Consider the following 23,626-nt stretch of genomic DNA (forward strand, 5'->3'; position numbering starts at 1 on the left):
TAAAATTACATAACACACTTTATTAAATCAGCGACTCTTTTGAAGTGGATAAATCAGAACCTGTCTTATTTGTGTCTTTTCACAGGACTTGGGAATGCAGGAATCTCCCCAAAAGAATGTAATTCACTTGTTGAAAATGGTGAACTCTCTAGCCTTTCTCCAGTTCTCCAAGACAAAGAAGCATCCTTTTCTTTGTTGGAAACCGAAGACCATGAGGAATTGGAGCCTGCCAAAAAAAAGACGAAAGGAGGTTAGACTTTCACTGTTCTGGGCATCCTTCCGCCTCTTGTGCTCTGTGCCATGCTGGCTGTTGCCTGCAGTGGGTTCCCACTTTTTGCAGAAGTATGTGGATCTGCTTCAGGTTTATATTGTAACAACTTGCATTTTCCATATGAAAGTCTGAATTCTTCCTGTTTGCATAATTCAAATAGAACTTTTCACCACTAGGTCATGCCATTGTTCTGAAAACTACATTTTCAATTAAAAATGGACGTCACACTCCTCTATCCTTGATAGGATAGTAATTCTTTTAAAAAATGTTATCTGAACTAGGATATGGTGACATACACCTGTAATCTGAGAACTTGGTAGGTAGAGGCAGGAGGGCTGGAGTTGGCTGTGGAAATAGTGTGATAGCTCTGGAAATAATGTCCTGGGGAAGAAACTGGATTATCCGAATATTTATGGTAAAATAAATGAATTGGCTGTGGAGGCCATGGTGATTATCACACTATTTTACATTTAAAGAAGTATAGGGCTGGTGACGCGGCTCAACAGTTAAAAACTTTTGTTGTGAGGCCTGATAACCGGAGTTCAATCTCTGGAACCTATATAAATGTCGAAGTAGACAACTGACTCCCCAGAGCTGTCCTCTGACCTCCACATGTTCTCCCCCCCCCTCAACAGTAATTTCTTTAAAAGAAAAAGTATTAAACTAGGCATGGTGACGCATGCCTTTAATCCCAGCACTTGGGAGGCAGAGGTAGGTAGATCTCCGAGCTTGAGGCTAGCCTGACCTACATAGTGAGTCCCAGGACAGCTAGAGCTACATAGTTGAGACCCTATCTTGGAAAAAAAATTATTGATATGAGATTTTTTGGGTGTCTGTGTGGTTTCTTTTTGAGGCAGGGTTTCCCTGTGTGACAGTCCTAGCTGTCCTGGAGCTCATTTTGTAGATCAGGCTGGCCTCTAAGTCACAGAGATCTGTCTGTGTCTGCCTCTCAATGTGCTATCATGCCCAGCCTATAAATTCAACTTGTAAACATAAAATAAAAATTGAGCTAGGTATGATGTTACACACCTATAATCCCAGTTCTGGAGAAGTGGAAACAGGTGAATCAGATCTTTAAGGTAATCCTCTCAGCTACATTGCATGAGAAAATCTCAAAAAACAATAATAGTAGTGTTAGTACTTTGTGTATGTATATATAAATGTATCAGGAGAAAGAACATTTTAAACCTGTGCCGCCTTCGAGTTTTATTTCCAGGACTTTCCTTTGTGCATTGGGTTGTATTTTGTTTAAACAAAAATACTATACAACTGGTCCTCCCTCTTTCTCTTTCTCCTTCTACCACTTGTTACCTTCCTGTCTTAGGCATAAGTGCATACATCCTGAGTGTCCTTTTTTTTTTCTTTAGGTCAACAACTGTTCTAAACCAGCATTTAGGCACAAAGGGATATGTGACTTCTTTGGGACCTTCTTAAAAATAGTCTTTATATATCCAAGCATGGTGGCACATACCTTGAATCCCAATTCTGTATTCTAGAGCAGTCTGGTTTATACAGTGAGTTCTTGAACAGTCAGTGCTACATACAGAGACCCTGTCTCAGAAAACAGCAGCAACAACAAAAGTCTTTATAAGTGGCTTTGTTTCCTCTGCTGTTGATAGACAATAGAAACCTGAGGATCTTCTGTGTCTTCAGATTAAGTGGTTGTGACTGTTGGGACTTGTCCTTTTGTCTTATAGATGGGGAGCTTGACTTGAACCTGCAGTTACTGGTTGCAGACCAGCATGGAAATGCCCAAACCTCACTTCAGGATGTCAGAGTTGCCTCTGTAAAGCCAGACAAGATGGAGGAGACACTAACCTGCATCATCTGTCAAGACCTTCTGCATGACTGTGTGAGGTGTGCTGCTTCATATCCTAGGGTTGCTTCAGTAGCACTGGCTCCTTTGGCAAGTGTGGGGAAATGAGTATAAATAAAACAGACTTTGCTCCTCTTTTGCTCTGGAATCTGCCCAAGTTTCCATTTTCCTTTTATTTGTAGTGTCAACAAGGAGAAATTCATGAACCTGGAGACCAGGGTCATAGAATCCTTGAGATATGGTCAGTCTTGGTTTTGACTGACACAGACGATGAGTAACCAGAAAACCTGGTCTTGGCCTTGTGGGAGGATCATGTCAAGTATACTGAGTTTTAAATACTTCCTGACTAAAGACATAATACTTTGAGTGAAGTTCCCAGGATTATCTTTGGGAGAAACTTCTCTTGGCTGTTTGGAAACTTGGGAGGCAGATCCTACCCAACCAAGTCCCCAGACACTTGGTGTCTCTGTTGCTTGTGTTCTTAGAGTTATGATCTGCTCTTTGTTCCCCCTGAAAACAGGCATATAGCTCTGTTTTTTTTTTTTTTAATCTTCTAACACTCAGCTTAAGTATTTTTAGATTAGATGATAGAATTCTCCACAATTGGTTTATGGTTGGGGATCCAGCTTGCATTCCTGTTTGGGTAGGTCTGCTGCAGATTTTGTCTGAGTGTCATAGTGGCAGATACTTTAGAAGATTTCGTCAAACAAAGATATGTTCTTTGTTCCTTCATATTCTGCCAGTTTGCAGCCTTGTATGCACACATTTTGTGCGGCTTGCTACTCTGGCTGGATGGAGCGTTCATCTCTGTGCCCTACGTGCCGATGTCCAGTGGAGCGGATCTGCAAAAACCACATCCTGAATAACCTCGTGGAAGCATACCTTACCCAGCACCCAGGTCAGCTTCACCGTCTTTTCCTTTTAGGGGCCTGGGACTGCGAGCTCTGCTCTGAGCAGTCTAGATCATTTTCCTTGTCCGGTTTCCCTTGCCAGTGAATTTTGCTTGCCGTTTTTATCTAGATAAGTGTCGCAGTGAAGAAGATGTGAGAAATATGGACGCAAGGAATAAAATCACTCAAGATATGCTGCAACCCAAAGTCAGGAGGTCTTTCTCTGATGAAGAGGGGAGTTCAGAGGACCTACTAGAGCTGTCAGATGTGGATAGTGAATCCTCGGACATCAGGTTAGACATGTGCTTGGCTCATAGTGGTCCCTGGGGATAAGGAGAACAGTAATACTGTGCGTAACTGTATTGTGGTGTGTACAGCTAAAGGACTTCAGGATATCAGTTTCCTTAATGTTTTTAGCTTGTTTCCTCAAATTGGAGTATGGCCAGACTGGGTGGACTCTGAGCAACAACGAATAGGTTAAGAGCTTCAGGTAGCTTGGATAGTCTTTTTTAATTTATTTATGTATTAATTTTGAGACAGGGCCTCTCTGTAGCCTTTGCTGTCTTGGAACTCACTATGTAGACCAGGCTGGCCTTGACCTAACAGTGATCCACCTGCCTTAGCCTCCTGAGTGCTAGGATTAAGGGCCTGTGCCTCCAAGCCCAGCTTTGTTGTCTCGCTATATAACCCTGGCCGCCCTGGACTTACTATGTAGACCAGGCAGTCCTTGAACTCACAGAGATATGCCTGCTTCTGCCTCCTGAGCAGTGGAATTAAAGGCATGCACCACCATTCCCAGCTTTCTTAGTGGGTTTTGAACCCCATCTCCTTGTCCTCATTTTCTTATGCTTCATATCATGAGTCCTGATTCACTGCCTACAGCAGAAAAGTCTTATGTATTGTTTTTCCTGAATAAGCATACCTAATTCTTTTTTTTTTTTTGAGACAGGGTTTCTCTGTGAAATAGTCCTGGCTGTCCTGGAACTCACTCTGTAGACCAGGCTGGCCTCAAACTCACAGATTCACTTGTCACTGCCTCCCTAGTGCTGGGATTAAGGGCATGTACCACCACTGCTTGGCTGGCACACCTAATTATTTTTTGTTGTTATTTTTCGAGACAGGGTTTCTCTGTGGCTTTGGAGGCTGTCCTGGAACTAGCTCTTGTAGACCAGGCTGGTCTCGAACTCACAGAGATCCGCCTGCCTCTGCCTCCAAGTGCTGGGATTGAAGATGTGCGCTAGAGACTGTGAGTCCTTGGCTATAATGGTAGTGTTATAATTTCTTAGAGTTGTATCACAGGAAAGGCATAATCCCCAGGCTGAAAGGACAGTTCTTTGAGACCCAATTTTACTTTCTGACACATTGGTTTCAGGTCTACATTTTGGGCCAAGACCATGATATAGGGGAAAAAAAAGTAAATAACCTCCCATGAATTACAGAGTGAGTTCAAAGCTAGCCTGAGAAACTTAAGATTCTTATCTCAAAATAAAAACATTTTAAAAGTTCTTGGAAGTTTAGCTCAGTGATGGAATGTTTGCCTAGCATGTGAGAATTGACCATGAGGTCAATCTATTACACTGTGAACAACCACAAAAAAGTCACACAAACAAAGCAAATTTGGATGTGACTGCTGACACCTGTAATTCCAACTCACTAGGACCTTTTTGCCTCGGTCTTAGCGGTACTAATCTAGCAGTAGTTTTCTCTTATGAGTGGGTTTTCTTTGCCTTTTCATGAGCCTATGAGCCCATGTCCCACTGAGTAGGGACTAAGTGGTCCAGGGTAGATTGTGCTGAAGCATGGTATGTGAGGGATTAAACTCAAAGTAAACTAAGCATGTGGATGCTAGCCTCTCTCTCAGATTCCTGTTCCAGGTGGTTATGGGTAATGCCCTCCCATTGGTGGGAGCGGAGCAGAAAGTGATATGAAGATGAGTAGAGGAAGAGCAGAGGCCTTGAAGAGTAGAAGCCAACAGCTGGAGCTGGGAGTAGATGATAATATAACAATCATGTCTGCCTGTTCCTTTGTGACTTCAGTTCTGCTTGTTCTTCTCACAGTCAGCCATATATTGTATGCAGACAGTGTCCTGAATACAGAAGACAAGCAATGCAGTCTCTTCCTTGCCCAGTCCCAGATAGTGAGCTGGGAACTACACAGGCCCTTGGTGGGGAAGCACCATCAACATCTGCCAGCTTGGCAACAAGTAAGACAGCGTCTCCTTCCATTGCGTTACTTCCTTGTGATTCTTGTCCTAGCTTCCTATGGTGTGAATCCCCTGTGATGTCACTCCTGCCCTCTAGTCCCCTGTTTCAGCAATCCTTTTGCCTCTAATACCCTCTTGTTTGGTGTACCCAGTATTGGTATGAAATTAGGGAAGCCAGGCATGGTGATGCATGCCTTTAAACCCCAGCACTTGGGAGGCAGAGGCCAGCCTGGTCTACAGAGTGAGTTCCAGGACAGGCTCCAAAGCAATACAGAGAAACCCTGTCTCAAAAAAAGAAAAATGTTTAGGTGAGCTGGACAGAGATAGGAGGATCTCTGTGAGCTTGTCTGGTCTGGGGGTAGGAGAGAGAGAGAGAGAGAGAGAGAGAGAGAGAGAGAGAGAGAGAGAGAGAGAGAGAGAGAGAGAGAGAGAGAGAGAGAGAGAGAGAGAGAGAGAGAATGAATTAGGTGAATATCTGTTTATTTGAGGGTCTCCTCTTTGGGGCACACCTCGTACTTAACAGTTTTGGTCTCTCTTTAGCCTACTGCTTCAGGCAGTTTGCTTAGTGGGGTATGCCAAAGCCAAAATAATCATTCTATATCTGTCACCCAAATTAGAAACTGACTTCTTTCTAGCAGCGTGTGCTAAATTCCCATAGTTTGTCTTGCTTCTCCATAGAGTTGCCCTCTAAACAATCTCCCATCAGTTGTGTATTTCCAAAAGATAGGTTCCTAGATGCATTGAGAAGAGCAAGAGAGGGGCTAAAATATAGCTCGGTGATGACGGGCATGCTTAGCTTTTGCAAGGCATTTGGTTCCACCCCAAAGACAATAAGGGAAAGAGAAAAAGAGAGCTGTGTACTTGCATGTGCCATGGAGTTCTTAGCTCTAAAGGTTGGGGCCTAGCAACTGGCACTGGCTATAGATAGCATAACAGTGTCCCTCTAGTGGGGCTGGCTCTGACTGTTCCTACTGCAGTGAGCACTGTGGTCATTGTCAAATTAAAATAGCTTTAGGAGCCTTTGCCCTTTAGCTGCTATTTAGCCTGAGTATGTTAGAAGGCCACTAACCTAGGGTTGTAATTAAGAGCCACATGGTTGGCTACCCTATTAGAACACTGCTCTAGTTCTCTGGGTGACTTCCAGAACCCATAGTTGGGACAGCAAAGCCGTGCCCAGCAACCAGAGATAGATACTTGATCACTACCCAGGATGGACTTTTTGGTCTTTTGAAATATAGTCTCAATTTTTAACTCAGGCTGGCCTAAAACTCAGTATATATCTCGGGCTAGCCTTGAACTTGTAATCTTTCTGCCTCAGCTTCCCAGTATCTAGCACTATAGGTACATACTCTCATGCCTGACTTGAACTCCCTTAGTCCAGTTACTTTTTAAAAACAATTTATTTATGTATATATGTATGTATATGGGTATTTTCGGTGCTGGGGATTAAGCCTAAGGCTTCTCAAATACTAGACAAGTACTCACTGAGCTATAGCCATTGACTTCCCATATTTCAAATGGAAGAATATCATTTGGCCACTTAGGAAGTAGTTTGAATTCTTCCCAGATCCGGTGTACTTCATAGTTCCCTCTCTAGATGTAAATTTCTTGTCTGCTGTCTTTCACCTTGTGTTTGGATACATTATGACCTAAATATGTGTGCCCTTCAGCAACCCAGGATTATATGTGCCCTCTTCAAGGAAGCCACGCCATATGCACCTGCTGCTTCCAGCCTATGCCTGACCGGAGAGCTGAGCGTGAGCAGGATTCCCGTGTTGCCCCTCAGCAGTGTGAGTATGTCATCTGTCCCCCTGAGGTTCCCATTAGGTTCCCATACATTCTTGTGTATCCTTCATGGCTTGAAACAGATATCTGCACATAACCTTTTGACCCCACATAAGCATATTGAACACTCTTGTTTTTCCCACCAATTAATAATCTAATAGATGAAATATCTTGTTTTTAATTTACATCTCACCATTAAAACAGGTCTTTGGATAGGGAGATAGCTAAGTGGTGGAATGCTTGCTTAGAGTGTATAACCTCCTGGTTTTCATTCTCTGTTCTGCAAAACATCAGAAAAACAAATGGAGCTCTTCAATTATTTAATGGCTATTTGAATATACTTTTGCTTAAAATGCTTGTTCATATCTGTTGTCTTTTTAAAATATTCCTTGATCATTGTTACTGCTGTTAAATGAAGAAAAGCATAAACTCATGTGGCCACATGAACAAGTCTCTGCAGTGCCTGAGCCACTCTTCTGGATATTGAGAGCACAGTGTACAAGCTCTCCACTGCAGTGATGTAGTGTGTTTTGTGTGCTCTGAGACTGCTCTGGAGTGGTCCTCCTAGCCTAGTCTTAGTGCAGTACAGAAGAGGAGACAGTAGTACAGTAGCGGTATGCATTCTGGGATAGGCAGCTAACAAGCTTCAGACATACCAGGGTGATTAGGCATGTTGAGAAGAATCCATGGAAGAGTCCTGAGAATACTGACATCTGAGAAATACAGATCAACAAGTGGGAGCCAAGGTCATGTTCTTAAAATTTTGCTAAGAGGGCAGTCTTTACTTTTGACTAATTTTATAGAGAAATGCTTCTTGTAGATACAGGCATTTACAAAGTGATTATACTGTTTTTGTTTTGTTTTGGTTTTGATTTTCTTTTTTTGTTTTTTTTTTTTTGTTTTTTTTTTTTTTTTTTTTTTTGAGACAGGGTTTCTCTGTGGCTTTGGAGGCTGTCCTGGAACTCGCTCTGTAGACCAGGCTGGCCTCTAACTCACAGAGATCCGCCTGCCTCTGCCTCCTGAGTGCTGGGATTAAAGGCGTGCGCCACCAACGCCCGGCGGTTTTGATTTTCAAGACAGAGTTTCTCTGTATTGCTTTGGAGCCTGTCCTAGAACTTGCTCCATAGACCAGACTGGCTTCGAACTCACAGATACCTGCCTGCCTCTGCCTCCTGAGTGCTGGAACTAAAGGCATGCACCACCAATGCCTGGCTAGTGATTATGCTCTTTAAAAAGATTTAATTATTAAATCCTGTAAGAATTTCAGCTAGGGTTTATTTAGCATGTTCTATGAAATTGTATTGTGGTGAATATTAAACATTAAAAAGCCTTTTTTACAAGGGCGTGCAAGATAACAATATAAAAACATTATTCATGCTAGTATTCAGGCATCTGTACCGGCCTGTCCTTGGAGTTCAGACAGGACACACCCTCAGCTGCAAGCCACTAAGAGCACCACCTGTGCATATTCACTGTGTTTCCTTTTAAAAGGGCCCTGCCCACCTCCCATCTTCACTCTTTCTCTCCCTCTCTCTGTTCTGTTCTCTCTCCCTCTCTCCCCCTCTTTCCTCTCCTCTCTCCTCCTGCTCCTGTTTCTGGAGGCCGATATCCCCCTCCCCTTTCCCCTTTTTATGATCCCTTTCCCAAATAAAAACCCCTCTGCATCTTTCTCTTGCGCGCTGCTTTTTTTTTTTTTAATTACAGCAATTCATGGTAGGTAGAAAAGCTATCTGCAGACATGAATGTGCAGTTACTTCAAGTGTGTCACATATTCAGAGCTGGGAAAAAAAATGAACCAGGGCTTTTGGCTGCTGGGATCATAGACCAAGCTGTTTTTAAGATCACTGTTTTAAAATTAACTTGGAGTTATCACAATTCTGTCACCTTTGATTTTAGATGTTATCTGGGATGTTGTCTCTGTTCCCGAGTCCCATGAGAACACCTCAGAAAGACTGTCTTCAAAGAGAGTTGAGCTCTTGAGTCTGGTGCTAAATTTCTTCAAGTATGAAAAGGCACAGTTGCAGGTCCCAATTGACCAACTGTCGTTTGTCCACAGGTGCAGTGTGCCTGCAGCCCTTCTGCCATTTGTATTGGGGCTGCACCCGGACTGGCTGCTTTGGCTGCTTGGCCCCATTCTGTGGTAATGTCAGCCTTTAGCCTAGTTGCTTTGACTTGTGTATGTTCTACTGGTGAACTTGGGGTAGGTGGTATTGAACAGTGATTTATTGTCATCAAAGAAAAAGAGGCTGCTATGGGCCATCAAGTGATTGATTGCCGGCCTTTTTCTGCTACACTGCAGAGTTTTGTGACTTTGGAAGTCTCAAACCCATGTTGCTTCAAAAGCAAGCAGTAATAAAATAAGAGAAATATCAGCTTCCTACACAGGAGAAATTATTTGTTCACATAAAACATTATTTATATAATCCCAGCCCTCCAGAGGCTTAGGCAGGAGGATCACAAATTCAAGAATAGCTGGGTATGGTGTTGCATTCTGGGATTAAAGGCATCACTAGCACTGCCCAGCTCTACTAAGAATCACAATAGCTTTGTTTGTGTTGGAGAGTATTTTCCCCTAGTGCCCATGACATATCTAGGACAGGTTCTTGGCCCCATTAACAGTGGATAGGTGTTCCATCTCATGGGGAAGGCCTTAAAGGTAATTTAAGAAGTGGTCGTTTGCTTCTATTACATTTGTGCTGTTATTGCACCAGTGGGTGTATCTCATAAACAGGTCACTGTTATAATACACAGCGTTCATAGTTGGTTGAGACTGAAGATTACTTTTTCCTCTGGTGGCATGTATAATGTCTTTTGAACACTTAGAATGCTAGTTAGTAGTGGTGACTCATCTAGTTGAGTACCAGCTTGATTTTTCCACGTTTGGTAACATAAATATGTTGTGACCTCAGCAATAGGGTCTTAACTCAGGTTGTGGGGGGGTAACCAATAGTACTGGCACTAGCCTGTGATGTCTGGGGGTGGCCTATGGGATTCCAGCCAGTGACTGAAAAAGATGCAACCCTGTGAGTTTGAGGCCAGCCTGGTGTACAAGAGCTAGTTCCAGGACAGCCTCCAAAGCCACAGAGAAACCCTGTCTCGGAAAAACGGGGGGGGGGATGCAGCCCATTCCTGGGACCGGGGGATTATTTGGTAGTGTATATAATGTATAGTTGGGGCATTGACTCCCCTATTATTTTCCATCTTCGTTATTTTGAGACAGGGTCTTTCAGTGAACCTAATGTTCACTAATCAACTAGACTGGTTGGGTTAGCAATCTCCAGGGATCCACTTGTCTCCTCCCTCCACCAATACTAGTATTATAGAATGCCCTGCTACACTTGGCTTTCTCTCTCTTTCCTTCTCTCTCTCTGTCTTTCTATCCTTCCTTCCTTGTCCCTCCCTCCCTCCTTCTCTCCCTTCCCCCCCTTTTTAAATAGTCATGCTGGGGATTGAAACTCAGGTCTGCATACTTATGTGGTAGGCATTTTACTGACTGAAGCATTTCCTAAGCTTGTTGCTTTTTACAGTGTATAATAGAGAGAGATTTGGTTATCCTGTCAGGCAAACAATACTTGGATACTATATCACCCTTATAAAACAGATAATATTCCTTCTTCCTCTGGCAGAGCTCAACCTGGGGGACAAGTGCTTGGATGGAGTGCTGAACAATAACAACTATGAGTCAGACATCCTGAAGGTATCATCTCCACACTTCCCCGGGGGATCCAGTGGAAACCATGAAGCTTTCCTATAATTTTTTGTGGTTTCTGTTAGGACACCCATTTTCTCTTTAGCATTTGCCTGCAGACATTTACTGCCACAATTGGCAGCACATACGGTGTTATCTGACCAGTACAATCAGTTAGTTCCCTGATTCCATGATATATATCAGTTTTCCCTGTAGTCTAAAATGAGGTGATTCCTGTTTGCTGATCATGCTATCAAACCATATGAACTGGTTAAAAACATCTTACAGAGAGGATATCTCAATTCTGGCTCTTTTCTCTGGCTCCTTTTTCTGAACATTTCCCTTCCCAAGTTTGAGGAAGCTAGCTCAGCTCTTAGAATGGTAACATGTTCGGGCTGGAGAGATGGCTCAGAGGTTAAGAATACTGACTGTTCTTCCAGAGGTCCTGAGTTCAACTCCCAGCGACCACATGGCAACTCACTACTGTTTATAACTCTAATTCTGGACACCTTTACACAGGCACACACATGCAAGCAAAACACCAACATACATAAAAAATAAGTGAATAAATATTTTAAAAAGAATTGTAATATGTTCAATTCTGCATGTTGAGAACTTTGCCCCGCTTTGAGTACATTCATTTACCTACACACATCACCAGACTTACTTAGCTGAGCACCACTATACTTTACTTTTAGGTCCAGGAAAACCCTTTGTAACAGCCTTGACCAGTGTCAAAATAAGAGAAAGCAAAGGCCTGGCATTCAGCTATTCTTGTCACTATTAGGGAGTAGGTGGGTGGGAGGAGGACAAGTGTAAAGGTAGAAATTCAACAATAGAGAGTAAAAGGGAAAATTCTCATTGTAGTGTGGTACTGAAACATCTGTCTTCTATTCAAGGAGATTTGGCTTCTACCAGCAGTATTCCATAGCTTACATAGGACAGGCAGTTCTAAGTGGTTATTGGTGATTGTCACTTCTGAAGGGCATATGTCTGTCTTTTCAGAAAAGGGAAGGGGGCTCCAGCAAGCACATTACAAAAGCAGAAGTCAGTAGTTCAGTGGTTTAGTTTTAACTATGTTTTCTTTTAATAGTGTTTAATACTTTCCTTTTTCCCCTTCAGTGTCTTATCTGTCCTTGTGCTCTGCATGCCTTTGTGGAGTTTTGAGAGAACAGTGATTCTTATTCAGGTCCAGAGATCAAAGAGCCACTCAGCAAAGAACTTTTGAGACCTGTGAGAGGCTTGACTCTAGTTATTCCACTGGGTCTGTGTAAACGCCACTCAAGGGTAGCTATGCTCTGGCTTCATCTACCTCAGAGGGCTTTTATGAAACGTTCTCTTATTTGTTTAGTGATTCTTCTAAATGGAATCTCTTTTTATACTTTTTCCCATCACAGAATTACCTGGCAACCAGGGGTATGACATGGAAAAATATGTTGGCAGAGAGTCTTCTGGCTCTACAGAGGGGTGTATTTCTACTGTCTGGTAAGCATTATTCAGTCAGCCCTTCCCTCCAGAATGGGCATTAATTTTTAAGAGTGTCTTTGTCTCTTGTAAAGTAGTGAGAATGGCGGTATTATCTGTCAGCTTTCCTACATTCATGACATTGACTTTCAACCTTCCTAGGAAGATAAAGGAAGGTCTAGACATTTTAAATTTTTGTTTTGTTTTGGTAGAATCTCACTATGTAGCCTAGGCTGGCCCTGAACTACTGATCCTCCTGTCGTTTTCACTAGTGCTGGGATGACAGATAAGAGCCACCACATCTGCCTAATCACTCGGCTTTTCTTGTTTTGTTTTTTTAAGAGACAAGTTTATCTGTTTAGCTTTGGCTGTCCTGGAACTCACTCTGTAGACCAAGCTGGCTTTGAACTCACAGAAGTCTGCCTGCCTCTGCCTCCCCAGTGCTGGGATTAAAGTTGGGCTCCACCACTGCCTGGCTCACTTTTGAGGTTTTAAAAGCTTTGTTTGAAACCTGTAGCATTTGTTCCAGCACCTTTTCTCCCTATTAGGGAAGGGTGGGAACATGGCTTAGGGAGTCTCTACTACTTTATCCCTTGATTTGTCGTTACTCAGCTGGGGGACAGATTAGAGTAGTCATGCTTTCTCCCAAGGGAGTACGTAGTGTGGAAAGCTAAAAAAAAATTGTAACAAAATTTTTCCTAAGACTTAAATGTTTATTAAGAAAAATGTGAGCAGTTTTCTTAAAATCCCTTTTATCTTTCTGGTGATCATGTTCTGGTGTGTCTTGCCTGTTGCAGCCCATCTAACTTCTATGAATATCTTTGATTTCATAATTTGTAATGATAGTAGCTCAGACAGAAAATATGAGTGACTTGCTGCTCTTCCAGAGGACACATAAATTTCTGCTGGCCTGCATGGGTATGCATCCTAGCACAACTATAAATAAAATAAATTCCTAAAAAAAAAAAAAAAAAAAAAAAAAGACTGAGCATTGTGGTCGTATGTATACACCTTTAATCCCAGCACTCAAGAGACAGAGGCAAGAAGATTTCTGTGAGTTTGAGACCAGCCTGGTCTACATACCCAGGGCTTTGTAGAGAGACCCTGTCTCAAAAGACCAAAAAAGGAAATACGAGTGCTTTAGGAAAGAACAAAGAACAAAGTAAAACTCACTTGAAATCCCACACCTAAACTACTGGCAGGAGCAGGCTGCTTACCTAGCATTTGTGATACCCTGGCTTTTGTTCACAGCATTGGAAAAGCATAAAAAAATATAGAATATTAAAAAATATGGGAATAGTTTTTTCATGCCCATACATCCAGGCCTTTTGAAGATGCCCCATTTGTGGGTTAAATTACAGATGGTGCCTTATTAAGTGTCCCGTTTGTACTTAGCATGTATCACACACTTCTGCCAAGAAAAGTCCAGGCATTGTATCTGAGGTAGCAGAAACTTGCCAGGGTTCTTGTGCATACTAAACATCTACTCTACCCTACACCCCCAAGCCCTGCCTTGGTTTATTATTATGTAGAGGGTTTGGGAAGGGGAGAAGCTTAGGAAGGATGAGTATGACCCCAGTTAGGCTTGGACTTGCTGGAATTAGGTGGTAATTCCTTTACCACTTAAATGCTGGCAGAAGCCAGCCTATACCACCATTTCCAGTTTTATATACTGCTGGGGATCAAGCCCAGGGCTTTGTGCATGCTAAGCAAGCATTCTACCACCTGAGCTATGTCACCAGCCCTACATACAGTTTAATATCACAGCTTTATTTAGCTACTTCATGAAAGGATATTTATTTCTTGTTTTCCACTACATTAATGCCACAGCTTTTGAGTATGCAATGCTGTACATTAGTAACTGGGATTTTATGACAGTAGTACATGAAGCTGAGACTTTGCCCCCATGAACACACCATCCTTTCTAAGTTGTGCAAATTTCCCCTCATGCCTGAGGCATCCCTTGCCTCTCAGCTCTGTATTTGCATTTAGTTTTGTGAGTATGAGAGAAGCTGACAGTGACTTATTTTAATGCCTTTGAGTGACTATTAACAAAACTGAAGGTCTTTTTTGCACTATACTTGCTTATCTGTGGTCCTTGACTTTACATATACTCTTTGGGTGGTCTCTGGTAGCACTGACATGCTATCTTTGTTAAAGTACACAGTATTGCCCTTTTGTGTTATAAATATGTTCTTACTGTAGCATTACTACTCCACAGTTTGTAGTTTTTATATTTCCATCTCAAATTTTAAATTGTAGGTAGTCAAAAGTATAAATCATTTTTGTGTGATTTTTATTTTCAACACATGTAGGTTTAGCATTCCAAGTTTGGAAATGCCTCCAACATTTGTAACTGTAAGAGTGCTGAAGACATGATACCACAAGAATAAAACCTATACCAGACCTGCTATTTTATGGGTCATTGTATGAAATCACCTTCAGGCAATGTGTGTGAGATGCGTAGGAAATGTAAATGATCGTATGTTTAGAATTGGGTCCCCCAGTTCTCATTACATATACACAAATCACCAGGCATTGTGGCACACACCTTTAATTTCAGTACTAGAGAAGCAGAGGCTGGTAGATTTATCTGAGTTTAATGTCAGCCTGGTCTACAAAGTGAGTTCCAGGTAAGTAAGGACTCACAGTGAGACCCTATCTCAAAAAACAGGTAAGGAGGCCTGAGAGATGGCCTAGCAGCTAAGAGCACTGGCTTTTCTTACAGAGGATCCAAGTTTGGTTCCCTGAACCCACATAATGGTTTACAACTAACTATTCCATGATTCCAATTCCATGGGATCCAGTGCCTTCTGACCTCAGCTGGTACCAGGCACACATGTGGTGTATATACGTACATGCAAGCAAAACACTGATACACACATTTTTAAAAAATCATTTGGGACATATACACAAATGTCCTCAAATCTGGAAATGAATCTATAATTCAGAATATCTCTGATCCCATGTGTTTTAGATAAGGAATAATTAACTACACTTAAATGTAGCACAAGAGAAAATATTCTTTCCAATCTTAATACTTTTGAGGGGATTTTAAAAAATATTCAAAATTTTTTAATCCACATGAGATTTTCTTACTATTAAAAACTAAAGTAGTGGGGCTAAAGAAATGGTGTGGTGATGATAAACATTTGTTGCTCTTGGAGAGGACAAGGTTCCCTGCACCCACATGGTGACTAAAAATCACCTGTAACTCCAGTTCTAGAGGATCCAATGCCCTCTTCTGGTCTTTTCAAGTACTGCACACACATGGTACACAGATATTCATGTAGGCAAACATTCATAAAATAAAAGAAATCTTTAAAAAAAAACAGCTAAATTCGCATTTAGATTGGTTTTGGAATTGCTTTCCAGATGTCTATCCCATTGTCTCTACCTAATTATGGTGTTAAGTTTCCTACTAGTTTGAAGTATGTCTGTTTCGATATTTAGAAAATGATATTGCCTGATAAATGGCTGTGTCCAGATGTGGCTGTCTTCCCTCAGATTACAGAATCAATGGAAACACTGTGTTGTGTTACTGCTGTGGTCTGCGTAGCTTCCGAGAGCTGACCTACCAGTATCGGCAGAACATTCCTGCTTCTGAGTTGCCAGGTAAGGAGTCTTTTCTGTATGTATTGGCTTCCTTACTCAATTCAAGCAGGTACTGAGCGTGGCTGTATACTCAATACTTAGCAGAAGTTGTAGCACATAGGCAGAAGACAAGCACAGGGGAGGGCTGAGGCAGCATTTGCTTTTCAGACTGTATCAAGATACATGGATTTCTAGAGCAAAGCAACATAAAGACATTACTAGAACAACTGTATTTCCTTGAGTAGTTTTCAGGTAAATTTGTTTTTCTTGTCAAAAAACCTTGTCATGGTCTATGAAACCTGATCATAAAGAGAAATAAGATGTAAGCTGTCACAGAAGTCTAGTAAAGAGCTTGCTGTGTTGGCATGAAGGCCTGACTTCGGACCTCATGTAAACACACACACACACACACCAACTAAATATGTGGATCTTGCAAAGGACCCAGGTTTGGTTTCCGGAATCCACATGAAAACTTACATCATTTACAACTCCAGTTCCAGAGGATTTGGTATCCTCTTCAAGCCTCTGTGGGTACGAAGCGCACACACAGTACTTAGGTACATGCAGGTAAATATCTTACACATAAAGTAAAATAAAATAAATAATCTTTTTTAAAAACCAAGAAAAAAAGCCAGGTGTAGCAGCTCATGTTTATAATTTAAGAGCTGGGGAGTCACACACAGGCAGGTCCCTGGTTTCGCCAGGTAGCTTAGCCTAATTGGCAAGCTCTATGCCATTGAAAGATCTTGTCTCAAAAAAAAAAAAAAAAAACAAGGTAGATGATGACACCTAATACATTGACTTCTGGCTTCTATACATACATGTATATCCACATACATGTACCTATATGAGCATACACGAACACACACAGAGTGACAAAGATGCTTTGTGCTCAGGGGGAGTTTCACTGTATCTTCAATTAAATTCATTTAGCTACATGAAAAGTGTGTGATGCATCTAATATAGACATGTACTTTCTTTTCCAGTGGCTGTAACATCCCGTCCTGATTGCTACTGGGGCCGTAACTGTCGCACTCAGGTGAAGGCTCACCATGCTATGTGAGTGAAGCTGGGGGACATCTGGATCAACTATAGGTCCTCCAGGCTTAGGACTTAGGAATGCAACAGTAATAGTGAATTGTATTCTAAAAGTTACACTAATTTCACGACTTAGGGTATCCTCCATAGTAGAGTACAAAGTTCTGAGTTCAGTTCCTAGCATCCCACTCCATCCCCCAAATATACATTTGTGTGTTAATTTAATCCCTATACTTCTATAAAATCATGCATTGTGTAAAACAGCATTTTTATATAGAAATTCTGCTCTTATGTTACTACATTTTTTGGGGGGGGGGATGGTTTCGAGGCAGGGTTTCTCTGTGGTTTTGGAGGCTATCCTGGAGGTGTGCGGCACCACTGACCAGCTAGAGGTGACATCTTACACTTTTGGTTGTGAGCCTAGCCTTTAGTGGCTGAGCTTATCCTCCAGCCCTAGAGGTGACTTCTTCATGGGTAGTTTTGTAGTATAAAACCTTGCATTGTGCTTGAGCATGAACAGCAGACACTATCTGTTTCAAGAAGGGAACTTTTAGGTTGTAGAGATGGCCCAACATTTAAGAGTGCATGCTGCTCTTGCAGAGGATCTGAGTTCAGTTCCCAGCACTCACACTGGGCAGTTAGTAACCACCTATTACTCTAGCTGCAGGGGTCAGATATCTGTGGCCTCCTCAGGAATCCATATGCAGGTCTGCATACCTCCACATAGACACATATACAGAACTAAAAGTAAAACAAATCTTTTTAAAAAAGAAAGAAGGAAGCTGGGCAGTAGTAGTGCACACCTTTAATCCCAACACTTGGGAGGCAGAGGTAGGTGGATCTCTGTGAATTCGAGTCCAGCCTAGTCTACAGAAGGAGTTCCAGGATAGCAAGGCTGTAAACCCTGTCTCAAAGAAAAAAAAATAAAAAGGAAGGAGGAAGGATGGACAGATGGACAGACATTTCACAGCTAACTCACTTTTGTTCATGGTAGAGTGGATATGAGTAGCCAAAGCACATGCCTCTTTCTCCATGCACATCTCTAATCTTACCCCTGGTTTGTGGGAAACAGCATCTGTTTCTACCCTGCTAGGTTAAGTGTAGGCTAAGACATACATACACTAATGAAGCACAGTTTTTAGTCTTTAATCTGATAAATTACCCACAGTGTTTTCATTTTCATTTTAAAATTTAAAAAGAGATAAGACTGGAGAGGTGGCTCAGCAGTTAAGAGCACTGCTCTTCTAGACAGCTTGAGTTTGGTTCCCAGCACCCTGTCAAATGGCACACAGCCATCTGTAATACCAGCTCCAGGGGATTGGATTCCCTCTTCTGGCCGCTCTGGCCACCTGTACACACACATGGCACATACTCAGACGGACACATACAAATACACATAAATCTAAAACTTTTAAAAACACAAGCTTTTAAAAAAGGCATAAAATTGAGTGAGCTCACATATATAAGGCACACATGTTTTTATGTGGTGATTACACTATGCAATTTCAGTCTTTGATGTTTTCTCTCCCTGCAGGAAATTCAATCACATCTGCGAACAGACAAGGTTCAAGAACTGAACGTTGGAGGATACACATAAAACAGCTACAGAGCATAGGAGGCAATGACACTGTGTTTTTAAAAATACCACATACAAACACTTTTAAGGGCATTTTTAGAGTTCTCCTTTTATAGTTCCAGCACTGGGGGTTTCTGGTCAGGCACTCTGGTATGTATAGCTTTTCCCTTTGTGGAGCTTTAACTTCAAACACACACACACACAAACTTAACTTCAGACACACACACACACACACACACACACACACCACGTGCCCCAGTAACCTATACATACACACCCACACCATTTGTCCCAGTAACCTGGGAGCCTACTGGCCACATGGCCAGGAGGATCAGTGCAGGAGGATCAACAGATTAAGATCTCTCTCCCACTGGACAGCTGACTCTTCCCTTGTGTGTGGTGAGGCAATGACAGTGCAGGTTTATACTTTTGTATCTTTTATACCTTGTACCTTGACTACAGTTAAAATGGAAACGGTTTTCATGGGGAAAAGGGTCAGGGATGTCAGAAGCATTCTATGTAAGGAAAGGAAGCGTAAGTTTACAGCCTCCAGGGATGTACAGGATATTCTTCCATCTGGAAAGCCACAGTTTTTTGTATATTTTTTATTTTAATAGGTTTGGTGCTTATCTTCTAATAAGATTAAAATATTAAAAAATGTAGCACAAATATTATAACTTATAATTTACAAATTGACTGAAATTGGGAATAGTCTGATATTTGAAAGAAGCATATGTTTCTGTATTTAAAAAAAATTAAATGCCCAAAACTGCTAATCCTGAGGAGGATGTCTTGAGTATCCAGGTTCTTGACACAAGGCTGGCCAATGCCTTGTATGCGGCAGGGTGCAGCCTCTGCCCTTAGCCCTCTAGTCCCTGAGAGCAGCCTCCTGCTGAAACTCCAGATGGCTCCAGACTGATAGGGCTTCTGCTTTCTAAGCTCTGTGCTGGTACATTAGGTTTGTCATGTCATCTGGAATAATACTTGAAATTTTGTTTTTTGGTTTTTTTTTTAAGCTTTTTTATCTTTTATTGAAATCGCCTGTTATGTTTGTTTGCAAACTGCTAACTTTTTGCTTCTCAGGAATACACTTTTCAACTGTTGTCTTGCTCTTGATACAGACTGAGAGGCAGCACTCTGTATTTGTGGGAGGTTTTCTTTTTTTTTTTTATTCTAATAAATGAGCTGTGTTTGTTTCTCTTCTTGTGTTGCGTTCTTATGTGAGGTACCACATGCTACATGCTAATACAGATAGATGCCAGTAATTCACTACATTAATTCTTCACTACTCATATTTACTTTATTGCCTGTTAGTCTTGCAGCTCCACCAGCAGATAGATAATGTCAAGAGGTAAGCAAACAGGACCTGGTTGAACTCAAAACCTGAGCACTTTGAACATGGCACAGGCTATTTTGTTAGTCCTGATCAAGGGGAATGTGTTGTCTGCACAGGTGAATCTCTGTGAGTTAGAGGCCAGCCTAGTCTACAGAGTGAGTTTCTGGACAGGCTCAAAAGCTACAAAGAAACCCTGTCTCAAAAATTCCAAACACACACACACACACACACACACACACACACACACACACACACACAGCTAAACCAGAAATGCAGTCCCATGTGGGTTTCTGCCAGTTGAGGGGACAGTCTACCCTGTGTTGGTCTGGCAGCCTAGGAGAGAATGATGAGACAGGGTGGCCTTACACAGCTATAGTGAGGCTCAGCCAACAGACCCAGAAACTGTCATCCCCAGAAGCCCAGAATTAGGAACTGAAACTTAGTAAAAAGAACACAAAATCCAGTGTGGTTCCAACTTCAAGTATGGTATGATGTAGGAACCCAGACACTGTCCCTAAGTTTGTTCTCTGGTTTTGCCTTCTCTTTTCCACCCCTCCAATTTTGGCACACACAATAGCTAATGGTCAGGCACTGTCAAGACTGTATGAAGTTGTATTGAAGGGACTAGACCCTCACTCAGTCCCTGCTTTAGCAGCCATGACAGGCTACAGAAAAGACCCGTGGGCCTCTGACACAAGGAAACTCCAGATGCTCTGGCTTTCCAGAGCCTAGGGCCAAAACTGAACACAAAGAAACTCCAGATGCCCTACCCCCAGCCTCCTAGATACTTGGTTCCTGGGAACTGTTTGGCCACAAAAGAAACTCCAGGGGAGACCAAAACCTCTCTTGTAGTCTCCAGGATATAGTTCTGAAAACTATTAGTGTCTACGCACAACAGGCCACCTGTAAGTGACAAGACAAAACCATAGAAACCACAGAAGGTTCCCTCTTAGCACTGACCAATGAAAATAATTGGTACACAAGTATTTCATGCCAAAATACAACTTTGAGGAAATTTTCCTAATTGTTCCAAATATCAACCAATCAGAAACCAACTGGTACCTACTGATGTAATCCTGTAACTTTTGTCTTTAAAACCTAGTGGTAGACAGGGAACTTCACTCCCTCTGGAGGCTGCTGAGTTAGCTAGCCAGACTGGATCCCTGTCATGGTGAACAATAAAACCTTGTTTTTCCAGCTTACCGGGTCTGTCTCCCTGGTGGTCTCTGAGGATCTTTGCAACTTGGGCACCTTGAGACAAGAGAACAGAGGCCCACAAAGTAGGAGAAGCCAGACTCACCAGACATAGTTAGCCACATAGTAAGCTCAGGTGATCTATAACAGAGCCGCTACCTCAAAGGTAGTACCATTAAACTTGTTTAAATGTCATAACATGAGAAATAAAACTCAGTGACAGATATTGGGGTTCAGGCTGAAGATCAGAGAATCAAAGCAGCCAGCCACTAGAGAGCTTTCACTTCTACCAATGTTCAGACTGAAGGGGTGATCCACTGAACCTCAGTTGCATCTCCTACACTGCTATGCCCTCCTCAATGTGGCTGAAGACTAATTCTCTAAGACTGACTTTGCTTCTTTTTATACCTCTCAAATCCTGGGATAAAAGGCATGTGATCCCAAGTGCTGAGGTCACCTTTGTGTGAGCTGTTTCTCTTTAGGACTGGATCACTTTTGTGTAGCGCAGTGTGGCCTTGAAATAACAGAGATCTGTCTGCCTGTCTGCTGAGTCCTGGGATTAAAGGTGTGTGCCACCACTGCCTGACTCTGTGGTTTGTGGCTAGCTTTGCTTTCTGTACCCTCAGACAAGTTTTAATAATATATTACCACATCATAACACAGAACTGTATAAATTAAAAACAAAGGTAATAAATACTTAGACTTAAACACTTCCTAGTCTACTGCATTCCATGCTCTCTAAGCTCCCTGGGATATGCACATCCTTATGTTTATGAGTGCATAGTGCATTACTTGTCTTCCTAACAGTTCAGATTTTCTTTGGCAGAAAACTCCAGAGTACATGCTATCACACCACCCACACATGCCATGAAAGACTGCCTTCATGGTCTTCAGCATGTCAGAAAACATGATCCTGTGACTTGGGTCAAAACCCAGGCATCATCCTCCATCTCTTTCCAGCAGAGCAACTGCATTCCACATGACAAGACTGAGCACTATTCCCACAGCCAGGGTTTGTGCCTGGGTCACTGCTTACCTGATTACTGTAGCCTTTACCATCTCTGAAACTACTGCTTTCCCACTGTTGCAGACCCTATGATAGCCTCGTAGACTATCCCTTCTCCATGCTGCTCATGTTTAACACTCTTCTAGATCTTCACGTGCTTTCTACCCACTCAGGCAACTTTAATCCTGGGATTACTTCCTCACGTGAACCTGGGATCACACTGGAGTTCTGAAACAACCCTTTCCCAGGTATGTTTTGTTTAGATACTGGCTCAGATTGATGAGAGGTCCTTAAAAAATATATTTAAATACTTGTATGGGGGGGAGAGCAGGAGAGGAACGCATGTGTGGTGAGTGTGCCATGGTGCATGTGTGGAGTTCAGAGGTCAGCTTGTAGAGTTGGTTCTCTACACCTTTATATGGGTTTTTAGGTTGCCAGCCTTGTGCTGCAAGTGCCTTTACCTGATAAGCCATTCACCAGCGCAGGGGGGGGTCCTTTCTAAACAAGTCATAAAACTGCAGAGGACCTGCCCACCTATTCACTCGTCTACGCCACCATCTCCTGAACTGTGTGTTTGCTGACCCTTTCCACCCTGGAGTGAGTTTCTTGACAGCAGGGATTTCAGACCATCTGGCAGAGTCCTTGGCACACAGCAGTCCTCAGTAGGTACAGAGGAAACAGTTTGCCCTAAGTGGCAGCTGCTCCCCCTCCAACTGCTGCTCATACCAAGTACTGATTTCTGAAGGTTTGGTCCTCCACCACCATGGACATACAAAGCTAGAACCCTGTCCGCCCTTTTATCAAGGCCCTCTACATGCAGAACAGTGTGGAGCTCAATGTTCATCGACTGATAAGTACAGAAACTAAAGGGAAACATCCAGTAAGTAGAATATTATTCAGCAATGAAAATGACCACTAAAACATGTACAACATGGATACATCTTGAAAAAGCACTCGGAGCTATATAGTATATGAATCTTTTGTCTTTTTTTTTTTTTTGAGACTGGTCTCAGCTACATAGTATGTGAATCCTATTTATATGCAATGTACGTGCAAGCACACTCAAACCGAAAGAAGGGGAAGAGAGCCACTCCCATGAAAGTGCTCTAAAACTGGATTATAGAAATGGGTTTACCGCTGCAAACTTACTGAAATAATGATCAAATTGTACACACGGGTAAAAGTCAATTATACTTTAATAACGCTATGGTAACTTTTATTTGGGGTTGGGAATGTAGCTTGGAGGTAGGGAAATTGCTTGAGACGTCCAAGGCCCAGGACACGGTCTCCAGCACGAAACAAAAAGTTTATACTTAGTATTTTTTCCATATTTCTGGGCCATCCGTTTAATATATAGCATCTGTACTGCTGCTTCTCCTCCCTCTGCCTTCCTATCTCCTGTCATGCTAGAGACTGAACCCAAGAGTTCTACTACTGAGCTACATTCCAGACCTTTTTAAGATAAAAACTTACTTTATAGTCCACTCAGGCCTTGAGCTTGTGACACTCTGCCTCAGACTTCCTTAGGCTAGGACTGCAGTCGCGTGGCAAAGGGTCCGACCGTGGACATCGCGGGCCCAACACAAACTAGGTACTCAGACGCTGGAATCTCCTGCACCACCGTGGAGGCGGTGTTGGGCGGGAAAGCCACGCCCTCGGGGACGTGACCACGTGGAGCATCCTATCCACCAGTCAGAAGGCTGCCAGGGGAGCGTGGCGAATCCTGGTTGCGACACTGCCGCCGGAACGCCGGAAGCTCAACTCT

At 42.5% G+C, this 23,626-nt stretch overlaps 1 protein-coding gene and 1 long non-coding RNA gene across 2 annotated transcripts in view; one reads left to right on the plus strand and one right to left on the minus strand.

Moving 5' to 3' along the window:
- Positions 1-19,525, plus strand: part of Chfr (checkpoint with forkhead and ring finger domains) — a 29,630-nt gene extending 10,105 nt beyond the window's left edge. Inside the window, 12 exon segments of the mRNA XM_005085294.4 lie at positions 86-250; positions 1,969-2,128; positions 2,831-2,985; positions 3,108-3,270; positions 5,035-5,180; positions 6,851-6,970; positions 9,022-9,105; positions 10,592-10,662; positions 12,051-12,138; positions 15,625-15,732; positions 16,698-16,770; positions 18,284-19,525. Coding sequence (XP_005085351.1) covers positions 86-250; positions 1,969-2,128; positions 2,831-2,985; positions 3,108-3,270; positions 5,035-5,180; positions 6,851-6,970; positions 9,022-9,105; positions 10,592-10,662; positions 12,051-12,138; positions 15,625-15,732; positions 16,698-16,770; positions 18,284-18,326 — 1,376 coding nt within the window. The 3' untranslated portion in view covers positions 18,327-19,525.
- On the minus strand, positions 1-23,574 carry LOC106022440. The gene is made up of 2 exons (XR_001197419.3): positions 23,335-23,574; positions 1-226 (listed from the first exon to the last, which is right to left on the minus strand). It is a non-coding gene; the product is annotated as an uncharacterized LOC106022440 (long non-coding RNA).
- Between the last annotated feature and the right edge of the window lie 52 nt (positions 23,575-23,626).

Source organism: Mesocricetus auratus, unplaced genomic scaffold (genome assembly GCF_017639785.1).
Source record: "Mesocricetus auratus isolate SY011 unplaced genomic scaffold, BCM_Maur_2.0 Super-Scaffold_100025, whole genome shotgun sequence".
NCBI classification, from domain to species: domain Eukaryota; kingdom Metazoa; phylum Chordata; class Mammalia; order Rodentia; family Cricetidae; genus Mesocricetus; species Mesocricetus auratus.